At 56.3% G+C, this 20972-nt stretch overlaps 1 protein-coding gene across 3 annotated transcripts in view; it reads right to left on the bottom strand.

Annotated features, from left to right (window-relative positions):
• The window catches only part of LOC136567138 (acid-sensing ion channel 2), a 495624-nt gene that overhangs the window by 84864 nt on the left and 389788 nt on the right, over positions 1-20972 (bottom strand). Inside the window, exon 1 of one of the 3 annotated variants that reach the window (XM_066566642.1) lies at positions 8599-9164. The exons of the other annotated variants lie outside the window; for them this stretch is intronic. Within the exon in view, the coding sequence (XP_066422739.1) occupies positions 8599-9138 (540 nt within the window). The 5' untranslated portion in view covers positions 9139-9164. Of the gene's footprint in view, positions 1-8598; positions 9165-20972 lie in introns of those variants that run through there. 3 annotated transcript variants of the gene reach the window in all.

Here is a 20972-nt window from a genome sequence, read left to right as displayed (position 1 = left end):
ATCCCTGGATTTCCTTCCCCTGCCCACAGCAGTGTCCCAGGGCACCTCCATTCCAGGAATTCCCACTCTGTGCTGCTGGGAGGTGGTCCCATGCAGATCCTGGAGCAATTTGCAAACATTAATTAAGCCCTGGCAGCATCCCAGAGCGGGCGGGGACTGTAACTGTGTCTTTAATTACATTAATTCTGCTCAGGGTGGGCAGTAATTATTGGCAATCTATTCCAGGACTCAAACAAACCCAGGCTGATGATTGCAGCTTCAGCACCTGGAATCCCATGGATGGATGGATGGATGGATGGATGGATGGAATAAATGGAAAAGGGAAAAAGCAGCAAGCAAGGAAAAAAACCACAGGAAAGTCCTGCTAAAAATCCTTCCTCTTCCTGCAGTTGGATGCTCCTCTCCCAAAAAACTCTGTCCCTCCTCTCCCAAACACTCCCATCCCTCAATCCCCAAACATTCCCATCCCTCAATCCCCAAACATTCCCATCCCTCCTCTCCAGAAAAATCCCTGCTCAAGAAAAGGGGTTTGGTCTGTGCTCCAGCCCAGCCAAACTGGGAGCAGCTCCTGGAGGAAGTGGCCAAACTCAGCTGAATCCTTTCCTCATTGAAGTGATATTTTTCCTGTTCTGCCAGAAATCACAGTTCCCCCATTCAGGGTGAAGTGAGGAGTTGCATTCATGGATCCTTGTGGATCCCTTCCAGCTTGGGACATCTGTGAATCCCAGGAGATTCCCACCTCAGAATCCTGCCCAGACATGGTAAAACCACCAGGGGTGCAGGATTCCAACAGCTGCCTGCACCTGGAGCTACACCTGGAGCTAAAACCTAAAGTTACACCTGGAGCTACACCTGGGACTGCTCTTGGATCTACACCTGGAGCTAAAACCTGGAGCTGCACCTGGATCTGCACCTGGAGCTAAAACCTGGATCTACACCTGGAGCTACACCTGGAGCTAAAACCTGGAGCTAAAACCTGGATCTGCACCTGGAGCTACACCTGGAGCTGCTCTTGGATCTACACCTGGAGCTAAAACCTGGATCTGCACCTGGAGCTGCCCCTGGAACTGCTCTTGGATCTACACCTGGAGCTACACCTGGAGCTACACCTGGAGCTAAAACCTAGAGCTACACCTGGATCTGCACCTGGAACTGCTCTTGGATCTACACCTGTAGCTAAAACCTAGAGCTACACCTGGGACTGCTCTTGGATCTACACCTGGATCTGCACCTGGAGCTGCTCATGGAGCTAAAACCTGGATCTGCACCTGGAGCTACACCTGGAGCTACATCTGGATCTGCTCTTGGATCTACACCTGGAGCTGCACCTGGATCTGCACCTGGAGCTGCTCATGGAGCTAAAACCTGGAGCTGCTCTCAGATCTACACCTGGATGTGCAGCTGGAGCTCAGCTGGATGCAGAGGCACTGGGGCACAGTGTGGGGTGCAAAGGAGCCCAGCCCAGCCCTGCTCTCCCCAAATTCCGTGGGATTTGCACTCCTGACTCCCTGCACAACCACACATCCCCAGCAGCTCTGTCCTGCTCCAGGCCAGCCCAGGCTCTGCTCCTGCTGCTGGGACACTCCTGCCACACCTGGACAGAGCCTCCCAGGGAGTCACTCAGGATTCCAAGGAGATGAAGCTGCTGGAGCAGGCCTAGAGGAGCCACAGAGCCACTCCAGAGCTGGAGCCAGGTTGGGGCTGTTCCTGGAGCAGGAATCTGTGTCCCAAAGCAGCCCTAGGGACAGATCCCATTACCTGGGTACCCTGAGCTGCCAGGCAGGGTTGGATTCCTTCTTTCAGTTTGTTTTGTTGGAGGAAGAAGTCAGGCATGGGGTCACTGTCATGAGGGACATCACTGCAGTTCTGGAGGTGACACTTGCCATGGTCCAGAAGGACCTGGAGCTGCTGGGATGGGTCCAGAGGAGGCTCTGGAGCTGCTCCAGAGCTGGAGCCCCTCTGGAGCCAGGCTGGGAGAGCTGGGGGTGCTCACCTGGAGAGGAGAAGCTCCAGGGAGAGCTCAGAGCCCCTGGCAGGGCCCAAAGGGGCTCCAGGAGAGCTGGAGAGGGACTGGGGACAAGGGATGGAGGGACAGGACACAGGGAATGGCTCCCACTGCCAGAGGGCAGGGATGGATGGGATATTGGGAATTGGGAATTGTTCCCTGGCACAGGGTGCCCAGAGCAGCTGGGGCTGCCCCTGGATCCCTGGCAGTGCCCAAGGCCAGGTTGGACACTGGGGCTTGGAGCAGCCTGGGACAGTGGGAGGTGTCCCTGCCATGGCAGGGGTGGCACTGGGGGGAGAGAAGCCCCCAGCAGCCCAGGCCCTGCTGCTTTCCTTGCTCCCTGGATTCCTTTGGGATCCCTGCAGCTCTGGAACCCCTGGGCTTTGTCCTTCTCCTCCCACAGCTCCTGGCCCCTCTCAGGACTCACCAGTTCAGGGCCAAACTCATCCCTGTTTCCATTCCCCAGCCCAAGAGAAGCCCAAATCCCCTCAGCACCCAACTCTGCAGGAGATCAGGAACCTGTACCCAAACCCCCAGGGAATCACCCCAAACCCTTCAGCCCATCCCTCACAGAGAGCATTGCTTGGGGCAGCACCTGGCAGAGCCCACCCCGGATTCCTCCTTGGATTCTGCCAGCAGGAGCCCAAAATCAGCAGGATTCCCTCAGGATGGGAGAACAGGCCTTGGTTTCACCCCAGGCAGTTCCCTAAAGTGGCACTGGGACAATCTGGGAGCACATTCCAGGCTCCAGCCCCACATTAAACACCACCCACGCCCCTTCCAAAGGCAACACCACCCCCAAGCCAGAGCTTTGTTTGGAAGTGAAGCCAAAAATAAAGAATTAAAATAAAAACATGAGAGAATAAAGGTGGAAAAGGGAATGGCATAAAACAGTTTGTGGGTGGGTGAGGAAAATCCCCAAATAAACAACCCCACATCCTGAAATTCCTCTGCAATTGATTGTGGTGGTGGTAATTAAGGTGCTTGCAGCTGTTCCAAGCTGGTGGCACAGAATTCCTGTCCACCCTCCCATCAAACCAAACCCAGGGCTGAAATGTCCCATTCATTTGGTGGGGTAAGGCTGAGCTTCACCCTGGGATTCACAGAGGATTCTCTGCTGAGGAACCACAATTACAGCCCCACCTGAGGGGGATGTCAGCAACATCCATTAGATTTTCAGGCAAATCCACAGGAATATTTTTAAAAAGCAGCACTGAGGTCTCTGTGCAGCTGCCAGCCCATGCCATGTAACCCCTGCTCTGGGGAGAAATTAAATGGTTTAACAAGAAATAACTGAGCAAATCAATCCACGAGCAAGTATTGACTGCAGAGCCTTTGGAACAGCCCAGAAATCCAAGGATTTCATGAAGGACGGGACCAAACCCTGCCACCCCTCCCAGCACAACCCCTGTGTCCCCACAGCCCCCCAGGTGACAATTTGCTTAGGGGAGTTATTAAATCAGGAGATCATTAACCCTAAACCCCAGGCCATGAACAGACCCCAGGATGTTGGATCCACTCATTAATTTCTCAGGATGAAAAATCCCAGGAAGGAAGAAATCAATGAGCACAGAACAGGGCAACCAAGATAAATATTCCAGAGACAAAGAGCTCAGAGGAATAAATCAGCCCCAAATCCAGGGAATGCAGAGCAAAATCCAATTCATCCTGAGCCTCAGCTCCTCCCAGACACTCCAGGGAAAGCAGCTCCTCACTCACTGAGCTGCCCAGTCTTGGATTTGGGTTTTGGGAGGAGTTTTGAAGGACAGGAGCTGCTGGATGCTTCCTTCCCTCAGAGTCAGCACTGATTCTTGCTTGGGGCAGCACCTGGCAGAGCCCACCCTGGATTCCTCCTTGGATTCTGCCAGCAGGAGCCCAAAATCAGCAGGATTCCCTCAGGATGGGAGAACAGGCCAATGGGCAGTTGGGAAGGTTGGATTTATCCAGCTCTAAGCATTCCTGGATAGTTTTAAAGCCCATCCCTGGAAGGGTCCAAGGCCAGGCTGGACAGGGCTTGGAGCACCCTGGAATGGTGGAAGGTGTCCCTGCCATGGCTTTAAGGCCCCTCCCAACCCAAACCATTCCAGGATTCTTGGATAACCACCCCAACAGCCCAGCCTCAGGTCCAGCCTAAAATAAGAAAAGCCACACCTTGACTGAGGACAGGAGACTCCACCTGATCCATTCACAAACCCTCATCCTTCTGGAAAACACTGACAGGGACAACAAACCCCTCCTGGAGCAGGCCAGGAAATAATCCAGAGCTGAGCCCTCCTAAATAGAACAAATCCAATGGGATTTATCACCCCAACCCTGCAGCCCCGAGCTCCAAAGATCAGTGCAATCCCAGATTTCCATTTCTTAAGGAATAAAAGCAACACTTCCCACACTGTTGGGATTGCTGGGCTCATTCCACAGTGTCCTCTTCCTTTCCCATGTCACCCACAAAACCCAACACCCTCTGCCCCCACGGTTTGGAGGGGCTGGGAGGAGAGGGAATCAGGAGCAGGAAGGTCCTGCAGGAGCTGCAGGGCAGAGCTGGAAGCACCCAGGGGAGAGCAGCTCCCTCCCCCAGCCCCTTTGCTCTGCTCCACATCTCAGCCAGGACTCTTTCGCTCCAAATCTCCTCTGCTTTGGGCTTTTGGGACTTTTACCCAGGAAAGCCTCACCTCCCTCTGGTCTTATGGCACAGAAGATGCTCTTGGAGCACCTGAGCAGGTCTAAAACCTGCAAAATTCTCTTCACACCCCCATTTATTCCATTTGCATTTATCTTTTCACACCTCCTGCCTCATTCCTGTGCCCAGCTCACACCACAGGATTTTCCTGCCTCTCTTTGGGGTTCTCCCTCCAAATCCAGGGAGAGAAGCAGAAGCTCCAAATAGCCCAGACAGGAGGGGCTCAGCCTCACAAGAAAGCTCAGCCCCAGGCATGGCATCTCCATCCCACAGACACACTCCTTCCTTCCTTCCTTCCTTCCTTCCTTCCTTCCTTCCTTCCTTCCTTCCTTCCTTCCTTCCTTCCTTCCTTCCTTCCTTCCTTCCTTCCTTCCTTCCTTCCTTCCTTCCTTCCTTCCTTCCTTCCTTCCTTCCTTCCTTCCTTCCTTCCTTCCTTCCTTCCTTCCTTCCTTCCTTCCTTCCTTCCTTCCTTCCTTCCTTCCTTCCTTCCTTCCTTCCTTCCTTCCTTCCTTCCTTCCTTCCTTCCTTCCTTCCTTCCTTCCTTCCTTCCTTCCTTCCTTCCTTCCTTCCTTCCTTCCTTCCTCCTTCCTTCCTTCCTTCCTTCCTTCCTTCCTTCCAACTCTTCCTGAGTTGGATGCTCCTCTCCAGAAAAATCCCATCCCTCAATCCCCAAACACTCCCATTCCTCAATCCCCAAACACTCCCATCCCTCCTCTCCCAAACACTCCCATCCCTCAATCCCCAAACACTCCCATCCCTCAATCCCCAAACACTCCCATCCCTTCCCTCCAGAAAAATCCCTGCTCAAGAAAAGGGGTTTGGTCTGTGCTCCAGCCCAGCCAAACTGGGAGCAGCTCCTGGAGGAAGTGGCCAAACTCAGCTGGGGGAAAATCATAAATAAAACAGGATTTTGGGGCAGTGCCCTGTGCTGAGCTCTCAGGACACTCCCAACCCCAGGAATTGTTCCCAGCACCTCCCCAGGGACCAGCTCTCTTCAGTGGTGGTTCCCAGGTGGAGAAACTCCCCAGCCTCCCCTCAAGGACAAGGCAGAGGTCACTCCCTCCACTGTTCCCTCACACAGGAGGAGGAAGAGGAGGAGGAGGAGGAGAAGGGACGTGCTGGGACAGGGGAGGTGGCACTGAGCCCCCTCACCTGCAGAGCTGGGGCAGGAAAAACGGATCCAGGCGGTTCCTGGCAGATCCAGCTGGTTCCTGGCACAGGGACTCCCCTCTCCCTCCACCCTGGAGCCACACAGCCCCTTTGGGATGGGAAGGATATTTTCCCTGTTTCCTCAGCTGAGCAGTGCCCTCAGTGCTGTGAGCTCCAGGGATCACACCCCAATTCCTCCCTCTCAGCCTCAGGGAGCAGCTTCTGGGACATTTCTAGGATGGCCAGAGGAGACCCTGCTCCTCGGGCAGCCTGGTGGCAGCTGCAGAGCTGGGAGTGCCCAATTCCATCCCTGAGGAACTCCTGCAGCACCCGGGAGTGCCCAATTCCATCCCCGAGGAGCTCCTGCAGCACCCGGGAGTGCCCAATTCCATCCCTGAGGAACTCCTGCAGCATCCCCAGAGCAGCCCCTGGGAATGCCCAATTCCATCCCTGAGGAACTCCTGCAGCACCCGGGAGTGCCCAATTCCATCCCCGAGGAGCTCCTGCAGCACCCGGGAGTGCTCAATTCCATCCCTGAGGAGCTCCTGCAGCATCCTCAGAGCAGCCCTTGGGAGTGCCCAATTCCACCCTGGAGGGACTCCTGCAGCACCCGGGAGTGCCCAATTCCTGCAGCTCTCAGGAGTGCCCAATTCCATCTCCGAGGAGCTCCTGCAGCATCCCCAGAGCAGCCCTTGGGAATGCCAAATTCCACCCTGGAGGAACTCCTGCAGCACCCCCAGAGTGCCCAATTTCTGCAGCCCCCAGGAGTGCCCAATTCCTGCAGCTCTCAGGAGTGCCCAATTCCGTCCCTGAGGAACTCCTGCAGCCCCCTCAGAGCAGCCCCCGGCCACAGCAGCGCCCCAGGATTTATCCTGCCCGGGACAGTGGGACCCTCGCCGGGTTTGCCGCACCTTGGGGGAGCGAGGGCTCGGTGAAAGCCGCAGTCAGCCCCTCCTGGCACCGGCCAAGCACCGGCAGATCCACCGCTGGCACCCAGGAGCGGGAGGCAGCTTTTCCCCACCGCCCACCGCCTGTCTCTGCTGTAATTCCCGAATTTCCTCGTGCCACGGCACCGGATTGTCCTGCTGCTGGAAAGGGCCTGCCCCAAAATCCCGTTTTATCTCTGTTTTCCCCCAGCTGTGCCGCCGCTCGCAGCAGCAGCTGCTGCCTGCACAGCCGGGGCAGCTCCTCCATCCCGCGGGGAGCCGCTCCCTCCTCCCCTGCACAGTTTAGCGGCTGCCGTGACAAGCCCAAAGGGACAATTCCGTCTGATTTCCCGGCTGCAGCGCACGCAGAGCCGGGATCCAGCTCCCAGGGAGAGTTTGCTCTGTGCTCACAGACCCCAGCCCCCGTTTAAGGATGCTCAGCCCCAGCCGCTGCCCGCAGAGATCAGAGCACCGGAATATTCCAGCACCATCAGCATCCCACTGCTCCCGGGGATCCTTCACGTGGCTCTGGCTCCAGCTCTCACCTTCCAACACACCAGAGCTCCCAACAGTCCCACCGGGGTCCTCCCAAGCAGGGATCCCGCTCCTAGCGGTTTGTAAAGCCCTGCCCCGAGTTTTGGGGTTGATCCCAAACCCCGCTGGTTAATCGGGGCTCAAACACCTTTGGGATCAGCTCCGCTCAGCAAAGCTCCGCATCCCAAAGCGCTCCAGGAGTCCCAAAGGAGCGGATCCAGGGGATGCACGGGGAGCCGAAGGAGCCCGGACAGAGCAGAGCCCGGCGGGATGGGCAGGGCAGGGCCGGACCGCGCTGCAGCCACCTGGGGAACCCCGGCTCGGACTGGGCAAAAACCTGGGTACGACTACGCTGGGAGCAACGCGGAACGTGGGAAGGCAGCGGCGGGGATGGTGCGACATTAATTTAATTATTTCTCATTAAAAGGCAGCAGCCAGCACCTCACACGCCAGACAGTCACCCCTTAGACTAGAGAGCATCACTTGGAGCCGGTGCAAAAACCAGCGAGAGGGAAAGCGCTCGGTGGGCAGCGACCCGCACGGAGCTCCCGAGGGGCTCCCGGGCCGGGGAGACCCTGCCCGGCCATGCGGGACCTGCCGGACACACCGGGACCTGCCGGACACTCTGGGACCTGCCGGACACACCGAGACCCGCCGGACTCTCCAGAATTTGCCGGACACACCGGGACCCTTCGGGACCGCTTCGACCCCCCGGTGCTCCGGGCACCGCGGGCAAAGGCGCAGCGAGCGGCGGGGCCGGGAACGGGACACGGAGCGGAACCGGCACCAACCAAGAGTCCCTTAAACCGACATCAGCCAGGGATGCCCTTGGACCGACACGAACGGGGAACAGGGACCGGGACCAACACGAGCCGGGATCCCTCGGACCGAGAGGAGCCGCGGACACGGAACAGAACCGACACGAGCCGCGGGTCTCTTGGACCGACACGAACCGGGAACAGAACCGACATGACCCAGGGGTCTCGGACCGACACGAACCGGAGACACGGAGCAGAACCGACATGACCCAAGGCTCTTAGACCGACACGAACCGGGGACAGAACCAACACGACCCAGGGGTCTCTTGGACCGACACGAACCGGGGACACGGACCAGAACCGAAACTACCCAGGGCTGTTGGACCGACACGACTCAGGGATCTCTCGGACTGACTCGAACCGGGGACACGGACCAGAACCGACACGAGCCAGGGCTCTTGGACCGACATGAACCGGGACCAGACCGACACGACCCAGGGGACCCCGGACAGAAGCCGAGAGCAGGGGAGGCTCCCGGCGCGCACTCACCGCGGAGAAGTTGTGCGGGCCGCAGAGCTCGCCGCGGTACTTGCAGGACAGCAGCATGTCCTCCAGCTGGTGGCCCAGGCGGTCCATGAAGTCGGCGCTGATGCCCTCGTAGTGGCGGGGCGGCAGAAAGAGGCGGAAATCGGCCAGTTTGGCGAACCAGCGCAGCCGCGCCTCGTCGGCGCGCAGCAGCTCGGTGAGCAGCGGCCGCGCGGTGCGGTTGGGCAGCAGCAGCCCCAGCCAGTGCCCCGCGTAGTACAGGTCACCCTTGGAGAGGCGAGGGAAGCGCAGCGGGTTGTTGTTGCACAGCGTGACGGCGGGGAAGGGCAGCTGGCGGCTCCACTCGGTGCGCACGCGGGTGTGCGAGGGGAAGGCGAGCCAGTGCAGCAGGCGGTCGGAGGACCAGGCCAGCAGCAGCCCCAGCGCCGTGCAGAAGGCGAGCACCCAGAGCGCCCGGCGCGCCGGCGCCGCCCGCGCCGAGCACATGAGGCGCAGCCCGTGCAGCCGAGTGCGCAGCGCCGGCGCCCGGCGCCCCCGCGCCATGGGCGCTCCCCTCCTCCTCCTCCTCCTCCTCCTCCTGCCGTTCGTCCTCCTGCGGGCCGGGCTCAGGGCGAGCAGCGCCGCGCCATCCCCGGGCCCCCCGCCGGCTGCGGCCCCGAGCGGCGGGGGCAGCGCCCGCGGGCGGCCCGCGGCCCCGAGCTGCGCGGCGGGCGGCAGTTCCGGCAGCGCGGCATGCCGGGCCCGGGGCCACCGGGGCCACCGGCGCCGCCCGCACCGCCCGCCCCTGTCCCTGTCGCTGCCCCTGTCCCTGCCCGGCCGCGCCGCTCACATCCCGCGGTGCCGCGCCCCGCCCGACACCAACACCGGCACCGACCGAGCCCCGCCGCGACCCTGCCGGGCTCCGAGCCCGCGGACCCCGGGACCCCGGCGGGGAGAGCGCTGCGGGACCCCCGCGCTACCCCCGGCCCGCGCCCGCCCGGCCCTCGCCGCGCCCGCCCCGCGCTGCCATCGCCGGGCGCGCCCCGGCCAAGGGCTGCGAGCGGCGGCAGCAGGAGGAGGAGGAGGAGGAGGCTGAGGAGGAGGAAGAGCGGGACGAAGCTTGCCGAGGTGCCAGTCCCGGCCGCTCGGCGCTCGGGAGGCGGAGGGAGCGATGCTCGGCGCCGATCGCGCTGCTGCTTTCCCGGAGTAGCCCCCCGCTCCTCCTCCTCCTCCTCCTCCTCCTCCTCCGCCCCCCGTTATCCCCCGGCTGCCGCCGGCCCCAGCCCCCCCGCTGCCTCCTCCCTCCTCCGGCAGGAGTTTGTTTTTCTGCTGTTCAGCAGCCCTGGGGGAGAACATAATATCAAGGAAAGCCGGGGGTAACGGAGGCGAGGCTTGAGCGGGCTCCGTGCGGCCGCTGCGTTCCGGGGAGGGGGGGATGGATGTGCAGGGGGCTCCGGGCTCGCCGCTCCCCGCGCCTCGGCTCCATGGAACGAACGGCAAAGGCAGAAACGCGTTCCGGGAAGCATCGCCCCCGCCCCTCGCTGCCCCTCACCCCGAGCCTGAGGAGCCCTTCGGGGTCAGGGGCTCCTCCTGCCCTGATCGGACACCAAAAGCCCCTTTCCCTTAACACCCCGTGCGACGGGAATAACTCGGGAAATGGATTGGCATCTCCTCGGGATTGATGAGCTCGGATCTCTGCAAGCCGCTGCCGTTACCTTCATTTTGCTTTCAAACAGTACAGAGAAACATTCCTCTAATTGTGTCCAATTAAGCCGTAAGTGCCGGTAACTGCTCCGAATCCCCTCTGATATTTTTTTTTTCCCTCGGAATTAATTTTCCCTGTGCATTTGGAGCCGTATATTTTTACCCAATAGATGGAGTCGTTACAGCCTGGTTCTCTCCAGCCTCTCCCGGCGAGCTGCTTTTTTTATTGTGGCAAAGCTGCGAACGTGCAGCAGCCCCGGCTTGGGGGGCAGCCCGCCCAAAATCCCGCTCCTTGTCCTAAAACACGGGGGGAAAACGGGACTGAGAGGCTGAGCTTGAGCCCCGCAGGGCGGGGGCGGTGGCAGCAGCACAAACACTGCCTGAGCTCAGCCAGGTGCCCTCAGATAACTCGGCTGCTTTTTCCCGAGCTCGTGTCCATGCTCGGGAGCATTTTCCCATTTTTTAGCAGCGCTCGTGAGCAGCGAATCCTCCCAGCAGCCCAGCACCGGCCGTGACCTTTCGGGACCGAGTGGGAGAGGCCGGCAGTTCCCATAGCCATGCCAGCGGCATCTCCGGCAGCTCCAGGGAGCCTCTCCTGCCGTTTTCCCGGCGGATCCCGGCTCGTTTTTCCCTGCCGCCTGTTGAAAGCACTGGGAGTTGTTCCCCTTTGCTCCCTCTCAGGATAATCAGCATCCCAAGTGCTTCCCCACCATCTGGGCCGGGGCTGTTTTATCCATAATTTATTGCCATAAACCCAAGGAAATAAAAGGTGCCCGACCATGAACATCCTCCCAAGTTCCCTCCCTCTCCACGCTCATCCCAGCCCTGTGGCACAGCTTTCCCCGGCAGGCAAAGCCCAGCCCTGCCCTGCCCTGCCCTGGCCTCACTTTCAGCTCTTTCTCTTCTCCAAAAGGTTTTTCTTTGGTTTTTTTTTTTTTTTGTTTGTTTGGTTTTTTTTGTTTGTTTGTTTGGTTTTTTGTTTTGTTTCTTTTTTGGGTTTTTTTGGGTTTTTTGTTTTTTTTTTTTGGGCAGATGCAGCTTGGCAAAAGGGGCTTGTGAAGGAAAGAGCAGCAGGTTTGCATGGGAAGCAGCTGAAATCCACTCCAAATGATCCACTCATATCTCCTTGATTTATTAGAGGGAAGCAATTTTTCTAAATTAGCTGGCAAAGGGCGGTGGGATGGCCAAGGCCAACTGGAGCTGGAATCCAAAAGGTTCCCCACAAAAACATTCCAAAGCCAAAGCAAACCTGACAACGAAATTCCAAGGTATCCCCTGGTGGGACATGGCCCCAGCCTTTGGAAATTCTCTCCATGTTTGCAGTTGTTTGGGAAAGCGGCTCATTCCCTGCATCCGAGCCCTGGGTGATTCCTCACGCAGCCACAGCAGCTTAAAGGCTGATTGGACCTAATTAAGTCCAATAAGAAATAATTGAGCTGATCCAGAAATATTGCTAATTAACCAACAAGTCACTTGAAAATTATCCCTCGAGCTGGGTGAGTTTCCTTCTTCTGGAGGAGAATGGATTTGGGGTTCTGTAGTTTGACAAATTCAGTGAATTATTGTGAGGGAATCCCACCATCCCCTCCCCAAAACATCCCCCGGGTGCCCCTGAAAGGGGACAGGGAGGCAACTATTGGAAGTTGTTCCAAACAAAACCTTTGGCTTCTTTTGAAACCTCATTTTCACCTCAAACATCGACTCAGGTGAAGACAAAAGGGATTAAAGAAAAGCTTGAAATCCCGTGGAGAGGAAATCCTAAAACTTTGTTCTGCTGGATAGTGTCAATATTAGTATTGGTATTAATATTAGTATTAGTGTTATTAGTATCAGTATTTATCCTGGAAGGGAGCAAAGGGAGGGAGGATCCCCCTCCAAACTCCTCTCCCAGCCTCACAGGGTGACTGGAGCCCCCTTCCCTGGCCCTGTGTCCCATGGATCATCCCAGGGGATTTCTGGGATTTATTCCCTTGCTCTCCTGAGTGGTTCCTGCTGGAACTGAGCTCATGCTGAGTGAGCAGCAGATTTATCCCTGGTTTTATCCCTGGTTTTATCCCCTGGGGTTGACCCCAGGCACGGGGGAGCTCTGGGACATCCTCTGCTCTGCTGAGCTTTTAGGGACCAATGGCAGGGGGAGAAATTACAGGGCTGGGATCAAATGGGGCAGGATGGGGCTTGGATTTTGGGAAACAATTCCTCCCTGGGAGGGTGGGCAGGCCCTGGAATAGAATTCCTGCAGAGGCTGGGGCTGCCCCTGGATCCCTGGAATGTCCCAGGCCAGGCTGGACAGGGCTTGGAGCAGCCTGGGGCAGTGGGAGGGGTCCCAGGGATTGGGATTGGATGGGCTTTAAGGTCCCTCCCTACCCCAACCATTCCAGGATTCCCTGATCAACCTTCCTGTGCTGGATTTGGTGCTCCCACAACCCCTGCAATACAAAGGTGGGGATTTTTGGCTCTCAGGAGAACAAGGGGCACACACTGCAAGGCCACCTGTCCCCAGGCAGGGGCTCAGGTCCCCTTGGGCTGGGAATGGGATCCCTTTGCCAGCACAGAACCATCCCCGGGGGCAGGAGCAGAGCCTGGCACCGCTGGGCACAGCTGGCACAGCTGGATGTGGGCTGGATGTGCCCATCCTGCAGAGAGCCCTGCCTGGGCTGGGCTTTGGGATCCAGGGAGGCCCTGGGGATGGGTGTGACCCCCCCTGGGGATGGGTGTGAGCCCCCCTATGGATGGGTGTGAGCCCCTGGGAATAGGTGTGACTCCACAGGATCTGGGGACAGGTGTGACCCCACAGCTCCTGGGGACAGGTGTGACCCCACAGGCTCTGGGGATGGGTGTGACCCCACAAGCTCTGGAGATGAATGTGACCCCACAGCCCCTCCTGGGACAGGTGTGACCCCACAAGCTCTGGGAATAGGTGTGACCCCACAGCCCTTGGGGACAGGTGTGACCCCACAGCCTCTAGGGATGGGTGTGACCCCACAGGATCTGGGGACAGGTGTGACCCCACAGCCCCTGGAAATAGGTGTGACCCCACAGGATCTGGGGACAGGTGTGACCCCACAAGCTCTGGGGATGGGTGTGACCCCACAGCCCCTGGGGACAGGTGTGACCCCACAGCCCAGGGTGTCAGGGCAAAATGAGCCTCAAACCTGTTCTGGTTCTGCAACCCCCAAAGCTTTGGGAAGAATTCCCTGCTCTGCCCAAGCCCTGCAGAAACAATTCCTGCTGGAGGCAGAAAGGCACAGAGCACTTGGAAATTGGAGTTTCCATGGAAGCCATGGCTCGGCCCTAAAGCCAGCCCTGCTGCCTCAGAGCCCAGAGATGTGACAGCCCCACCCCGGGCAGCAGAGCTTTGGGGAACCCCACAAACATCCAAGGGGGGCTGCTCTTGTTTTCCTTGGGTTGGTTTCATTTTTCATGCAAATAAATTAAGGAAATGCCTGGGCTTCCAGCTGGGAAATTCCCAAGGAATGGAGGGAATTTTGGGGGCTGTAGGGGTTTGGGGCTGCTTGTTTTGAGTGCAGGGAGGTGAAATATTTCCATCCATACCAAAATATTGGGAGCACATAAATAGTGCCAGGATTTCTGCATCTGCATCTGCTGCTTCACCCCAGCGGCACCAGAGGAGTAAAAACATTTGGATTTCACAACCCTGCTCCAAAACAAAACAAAACAAAACATTAAAAAATAGTGAAACTTTGGATATCTCATTTCCTTGTGTGCGTTTAAAGGGAAAAACCTGGGAGAGATCAAACAAATGCCCAAGTGAGGTGTGGCTGCTCCTTTGGGAATTACACTGGGAATCCCAGTGTGGGGAAGGCAAATAAAGTGGGATTTTCCAGGCTTGCACAGAAGGATCAGTTGGGAAGATTTCAGGAGCCAGATCTTGGCAGGGCTGTGGACCCTGCCCATGGGGGTCCCTGATCCCAAAGGATCCCTGCACATCCCAAAGGATTCAATCCTCCTTCCCAGCTTCTGGAGGGGACACAGGGCTGATCCAGGGGTTTAATTTGGGATCAGCTCTGGATTGAAGCCACACGTGGACAGATGTGACCCCCACAGCCCCTGGGGACAGATGTGACCCCCCAGACATGACCCCCAGGGCTGAAACATGGCCTTTAATTAGCAGGGCTGCTTTAATTGGCATTTCCTGGCAGAGCCATTATTCCTTAAAGCAATAAAGGCTAATCCATAAATAAATGTGTTTATAGAGATAGATATTTAAATACCTCCTTCTTTTCCTTCTGCAGGTAGGGAAGAGGAAGGATTTGGATCTATTTTAAGCTCACAGCTGGCATCCTCCCAATTATCTCCTTTCCCCCCCCCCATTTTCCATTTCACTGCTGAAGAAGTGAGGGGAGGAGATGAAACAAATGGAAACACCTCTGGATTTGGGAAGGATGGATTTGAACAGGAATTCTTTGGAGCAAATGAAACAGCCAAGTTCTTGTGGCCTCTTCCTATCAAATTCCTTCTTTGCCATCAGGAATGGGGCACCCCAGACCTGCCAGTGCCCTGGAACTGGGCCCAGCCCAGCTCTGCTCCAGTGCTCTCTGTGCATTTTGGTGACTCCAGGGCTGGCCAGGAGCCTCCCCCTGTCTCTGGGGGCCCCAAAACTCTGTCCAGAGATTAAAAGAAGTCATGGAATGGTTTGGGTTGGTTTGGGATCTTTAATCCCCCCCAATGCCACCCCTGGCCTGGGGCACTGCCAGGGGTCCAGGGGCAGCCCCAGCTGCTCTGGGAATTCCATCCCAGCCCCTCCCCACCCTCACAGGGAAGGATTTTTCCATATTTGCAACCAAAATCTCCCCTCTGTCAGTGGGATCCATTCCCCCTTGCCCTGTCACTCCATGTCCCAACCCACAGGCCCTGTCCAGCTTTGGGGGCTCAGGACAGGCCCGGGGCCCTCAGGATCCTGCAGGGCCTTTGGATGGGCTTTGCCAGCCTCCAAGAGGGACTGCAGCAGTGATGGTGACATCAAATATTAGCATCAAATCAATGTTAGCATCAAATCAGGGAATCCTGGAATGGTTTGGGTGGGAAGGGACCTTAAACCCACCCAGTGCCACCCCTGCCATGGCAGGGACACCTCCCACTGTCCCAGGTGCTCCAAGCCCCAGTGTCCAACCTGGCCTTGGGCACTGCCAGGGATCCAGGGGCAGCCGCAGCTGCTCTGGGAATTCTATTCCAGCCCTCCCCACCCTCCCAGGGAACAATTCCCAATTCCCAATATCCCATCCCTGCCATTCCCTGTGTCCTGTCCCTCCATCCCAGGGGACAATTCAGGGACACAGCCAGGTGAGGTGCTTGGTGCCCCATCCCTGAGCTTTTGGGGCACTTCCCCCCTTCCCTGGCCCTGCTGGAATTATCCTGGATCCAGGCAGCCCGAGGGGAAAGGGAAAAGAACAGCTTTGAAAGGAGCCCTGAAATGTGCAGGGAAAGGGGGGATCCATGGGACTCATGCAGAGGCTGGGAAATGAATCCAGCTTCAGGAGGACAATGAAAATTTGAGTATTGAATATTGACTATTGAAAAATGAATATTGAGTATTGAATACTGAATATTATCTGTTTTCTGTCTCTCAGACACACAGATTATTCCTATTTTCCCCCTGAACCTCTGAACTTCAGAGCCTGGGGGTTTTCTGTTCCTGTTTATTTTCCTTTTCCTTTTTCCCCAGTTCCTGAAGGGCTGGAATTGGCTGGCAGCTCCTGGCTGGGAGCTCCTGCTTTGGCTGCTGAGGGGCTGCAGGGAGGGGTGATGCTCTCCTGCTTCCCTTGGCAGTTCAGCCACACTCCAAGGCTCCTCCTGCTCCATGGCTGGCACCACTGGAGATGTTCTGCTTTAATTGAAGAGGAATCTTGGGAAGGAAAAGCTTGCTGAGCTCATTTTGCTGTTCAAACCTGGCTTGTTCAAGGCTTTGGTCCTGAGATGTGGATGGAGCTGATCCATATGGGATTAGGCACCTCCTACACCTTTATATGGGATTGGGCATCACCTTTATTTGGGATTGGGGATCACCTACACTTCTATTTGGGATTGGGCATCACCTACAGCTTCCTTTGGGATTTAGGCACCTCCTGCACCTTCATTTAGGATCAGGCAGGACCTACACCTTTATTTAGGATTGAGCATCACCTCAGGATGTGGCAGTGAGCTGTGACAGTGGGAAATGTGGGAGGGAATTCCCAGCCTCCCTGTCCTGGGGGATGATTCTGGATACTCCATGGGAATAAGCCTGGAGTGGGCTGGAGGCTCCTCTGCTCCTGCCCTGACCCCAAACCTCACATTCCCAAGAGGAGCAGCACCTGGAAAGGAGGAGGCTGGAGCTTCCCAGGGGACAGGCCCAGCACAGCAGCCCGTGGGTGACTCTGGGACACCTGGGAGGGCCATGCTGAATGTTCCATGTCCTGCCCTGTGCCTGGAGAGACAATTCCCTCCTAACTCCCCCCTTCCTGAACCCTTTTCCCTCCCTTTAAATTCACTGCACCTGGCAAATCCAGAGGAAAACTGCTCTGTGTTTGGATGCTGCAGAGAATGGAAAATTCTCTCTCTCAGGCAGTTTGGCTTCCAAACCAAATTTGGGGAGCAATTCCTTAAGTTGAGGTTTATTCCTTGTCATTCCAAGGGATTTGAGGGCTCTCCTGGCAGGACGAGAAAAGGGAAAAAGCCCTTTCCAGGTGGGAAAAAGGGAAAAAGCCCTTTCTCCTCAAACCTGGAGATGTTTCCAATCCAAGAGGTTGCCACACCCCTGCTCCTATGGCAGCAGGATGGAAGTGGGAAAATGAGATTTCAGATCCTGAAGGATAAAAGGGAAGGGTCACCTCCACACCAGCCTCTGATCCCACAGCACCAGGACCATGTTTGGAAGTTCCTTTACTCCTTGAATCTACTAGAAAACAAATGTGGAACTCCTGGATCAGACTGGAGTCTCCACTTAGAGGTTTGGGCTGGAATTTTTGGGATTGAACAGCCCTGGAATGGTCCCTGGGTCAGCCCCCAGAGCTGCCACTGAAACCTCCCCATTCCCAAATCCTGGTATTTGTGGCACAGGAATTGCAGGGAAATTTGCTGCTGTACAAAATTCCCATTCAGGGGTTGGAGTGATTGGCCCTGTGTCCCAGAGTGCAAGGCAAGATGGATTCTATCACCATCTCTATGGCAGTTGTCTTCTGTTCATTGGGCAGCTTTCCTTATCTCTTCCACACCCACTCCTCCCTCTGGGAGACACCTGCTGATAACAGCTATGGAATGTCACTGCATGGCTGATAAGAACTACAGCATCCCATTGGGAGATGTGAGCCCAGAGGGAGGAGCCAAGCATTCCTACCTGGATATAATCTGGAGATTCTGGAACACCAGCACAGCTTCTCCACTGGATTCCCCAGAGGAACAGCAGCTGCCTCTTCTTCGACTGGATCTTCAGAGGCAGAGACTGCACTTTTCTCCAGGATCCCTGCTCCAGCAGAACCAGCCCTGACACTGCAGGAGGGCTGAGCCACAATTCCAATGGGACTGTGCCAACAGCCTGACCCACAGGGTGTCAGGTTGTGTTCTGACTCTGGCAGTGTTGTTCTAGTGCACTGCATTGTTTATTTTATCCTTTTATTTTCTGCCCTATTAAAGAACTGTTATTTCCTGCTCCCATATTTTTGCCTGAGAGCCCCTTAATTTAAAATTTATAGCAATTCAGAGGGAGGGGGTTTACATTCTCCATGTCAGGGGAGGCTCCTGCCTTCCTTAGCAGACACCTGGCTTTCCATCCCAGGCACCCTGTGTGTGGAATGGTGGAATCTTGGAATGGTTTGGGTTGGGACAGACCCTAAAACCCCTCCTGTTCCCAACCTGGAACCCCTCCCACCATCCCAGGGTGCTCCAACCCCTCCAGCCTGGTCTGGGGCATGGCCAGGGATGGAACAGCAGGGCTGGAGATGATTCCAGAGGTGGCACCCAGAGCTGGGGGCTTTGGGGACAGGAGGGGCCCTGTCACCATGATATTTCCTGAAAAATCCTCTTTGTCCAGGATTTTCTCCTGAGAAGCCTCAGAGAGGAATGAAGGCAATAATTATCTGATTGCTGCTCCTGTGTTTGCTGCTTTGGAATGTGGTCTGGAGATCATTTACCAACAGGTGAATGTTGGATTGGTGCCATATGAATTGTTTTTAATTAATGACCAATCACAGTCCAGATGTGTTGGACTGAGGAGTCAGTCACAGGTTTTTATTATTCATTCTTGTTAAACTTTCTGATGTATCCTTTCTCTTTCTTTAGTATAGCATAATATATAATATAATATAATATAATATAATATAATATAATATAATATAATATAATATAATATAATATAATATAATATAATATAATATAATATATAATATCAGCCTCCTGAGAACGTGGAGCCAAATTCTCATCTCTCACCTCATCCTGGGGACCCTCACAAACACCACAGGGCCCTGAGATTTGGGGCATTCCCATCCTGGTTCATCCCCACTCTGCTCTGGAGGCTCTGGCTGAGCACAGGGCTCACCTTGGAGGAAATTAATTAATGCAATTACTGTAAAAACCCCTGCAGCACCTGGGGGATGAGGCTGGAAGCACAAACAGTCCTGACCTGACGCTGCTCCCTGTGAGCTCCCAGACTCTGCAGAAATGGGGGAGAATTCAGAGCTCCTCCCGAGGGAAGCAGCCCCTTTCCGCTCACAGCAAAACCTCCCCCTCTCCATCAAAAAAAGCTTCAATTCCTGTCAAAAATCCCTTCAAAGGATCCAATCTGACAGCCCCAAAGCTGCTCCAGTTCCTTGCAGATTCTGTGGGAATGCTGCCAGTGATCCCAGCAGGGCTCAGTCAGGCCATGCCCAGTGTGGGATCCCAAACTCCACACACCAGGGGCTGCTGCCAGAGAATTTGGGAATTTTTACCTCCTTCCTGTGGATTTCCATGGCTGGAGGCTGCAGGGTGGGTGCTGAAGGTGTGTCCCATTGCTATCCCTGTCACCTCAGGCCCAGGGGCATCCACAGAGATCTGGGGAAGCAGGACAGGCTGGAGGCAGAGCAGGTGAGTGCCACCTGCGGAGCTGCCAAACTGAAAGGATCCAACCAATTTTCCTTTGGCAGCCTAATGGTGACAGCAGTTGTGTGGGAAGATTAATGGAGAAAAGGTTGGATAAAATAGAAGCTCCATCCTGAAGTTTTTCAGCTGCTTTTTTGCAGTTATGTAATTGTAAATGACATTGATTTTTATAAAAACCCACAAACAAAACCAGGAAACTTGGAATGTTTTGGGCTGGATTCTGCTCCTGCTGCCAGCAGAGGAAATCTGGGATTTTCTTGGATTTCAGGGCAGTTTCAGGCTGTTTTTTCCAAGGATGAGGAGCAGGATTTGGCTCTCAGTAGCCTCAGCATGCCACTGGAGCTGTGCAGGGAGCAGAGCAGGGGCTGAGCTGGCACAGCCAGGGAATTGTCTGGGTTTGTATCTGGCCAAAATTCCCTGTACAGGGATAGCCAGCACCAGCAGGGATCAGGATTGCTCCTGGTGTGGACTCTGAGGGCTGTTCCAGCCTGGGTGATCCCTGTGACCTCCAGGTGCCTCTGGAAAGGCCCCCCTGCCCTTCCTGAGGAGCTTTGGGATCCGTGGATCCAGAGCTGGGGCCAAGGTTAAAGCCAGGGATGAGTTTTTAGGGGAATGGTGGAATTTGGTCCAAGGTTGGACTCTGTGACCTTTCCCAGCCTCCATGATCCTGGGGTTGCACCTGGAGGAGCAGCAGGACATTCCCAGTCCCAGTCCCATTCCCAGTCCCATTCCCAGTCCCAGTCCTATTCCCAGTCCCAGTCCCAGTCCCAGTCCCATTCCCAGTCCCATTCCCAGTCCCAGTCCTATTCCCAGTCCCATTCCCAGTCCCAGTCCCAGTCCCAGTCCCAGTCCCAGTCCCATTCCCAGTCCCATTCCCAGTCCCAGTCCTATTCCCAGTCCCAGTCCTATTCCCAGTCCCAGTCCCAGTCCCAGTCCCAGTCCCATTCCCAGTCCCATTCCCAGTCCCAGTCCTATTCCCAGTCCCAGTCCCATTCCCAGTCCCAGTCCCAGTCCCATTCCCAGTCCCATTCCCATTCCCAGTCCCAGTCCTATTCCCATTCCCAGCCCCATTCCCAGTCCCAGTCCCATTCCCAGTCCCATTCCCAGTCCCAGTCCTATTCCCAGTCCCAGTCCCATTCCCAGTCCCAGTCCCAGTCCCATTCCCAGTCCATCCAGCCTGGGGGGATCTGGGGTCACCCCCAGGGCCCCTGGGCTCACAGGACTCTGCTCAATCCCTGTTGGATCTGACCCCTGGGACACAGGGAAAGGACACTGGGAAGAGTTGGGAAAGGACCCCTCAGTGTGCCTCAGTTTCCCTGGGACACAGGGAAAGGACCCCTCAGTGTGCCTCAGTTTCCCCAGGTACAGCAGCAGCATTCCAGGCCCAGGCTGGGACAACATTCAGGACCTGGCTCAGGGCAGTCCTGGCCTCTCTCCTGCCAGGACCCAGCCCCTGGGAGCTGCTCCCTCTCCCATCCCAGCCTTCAGGACTTTCATGGAATCCTGGATTGGTTTGGGTGGGAAGGGACCTCAAAGCCCACCCAGTGCCCCCCCTGCCATGGCAGGGACACCTTCCCCTGTCCCAGGCTGCTCCAACCTGTCCAAGCTGGCCTTGGGCACTG

Source organism: Molothrus aeneus, chromosome 28 (genome assembly GCF_037042795.1).
Source record: "Molothrus aeneus isolate 106 chromosome 28, BPBGC_Maene_1.0, whole genome shotgun sequence".
NCBI lineage: Eukaryota > Metazoa > Chordata > Aves > Passeriformes > Icteridae > Molothrus > Molothrus aeneus.
This window is presented reverse-complemented; position numbering and strand designations above follow the sequence as displayed.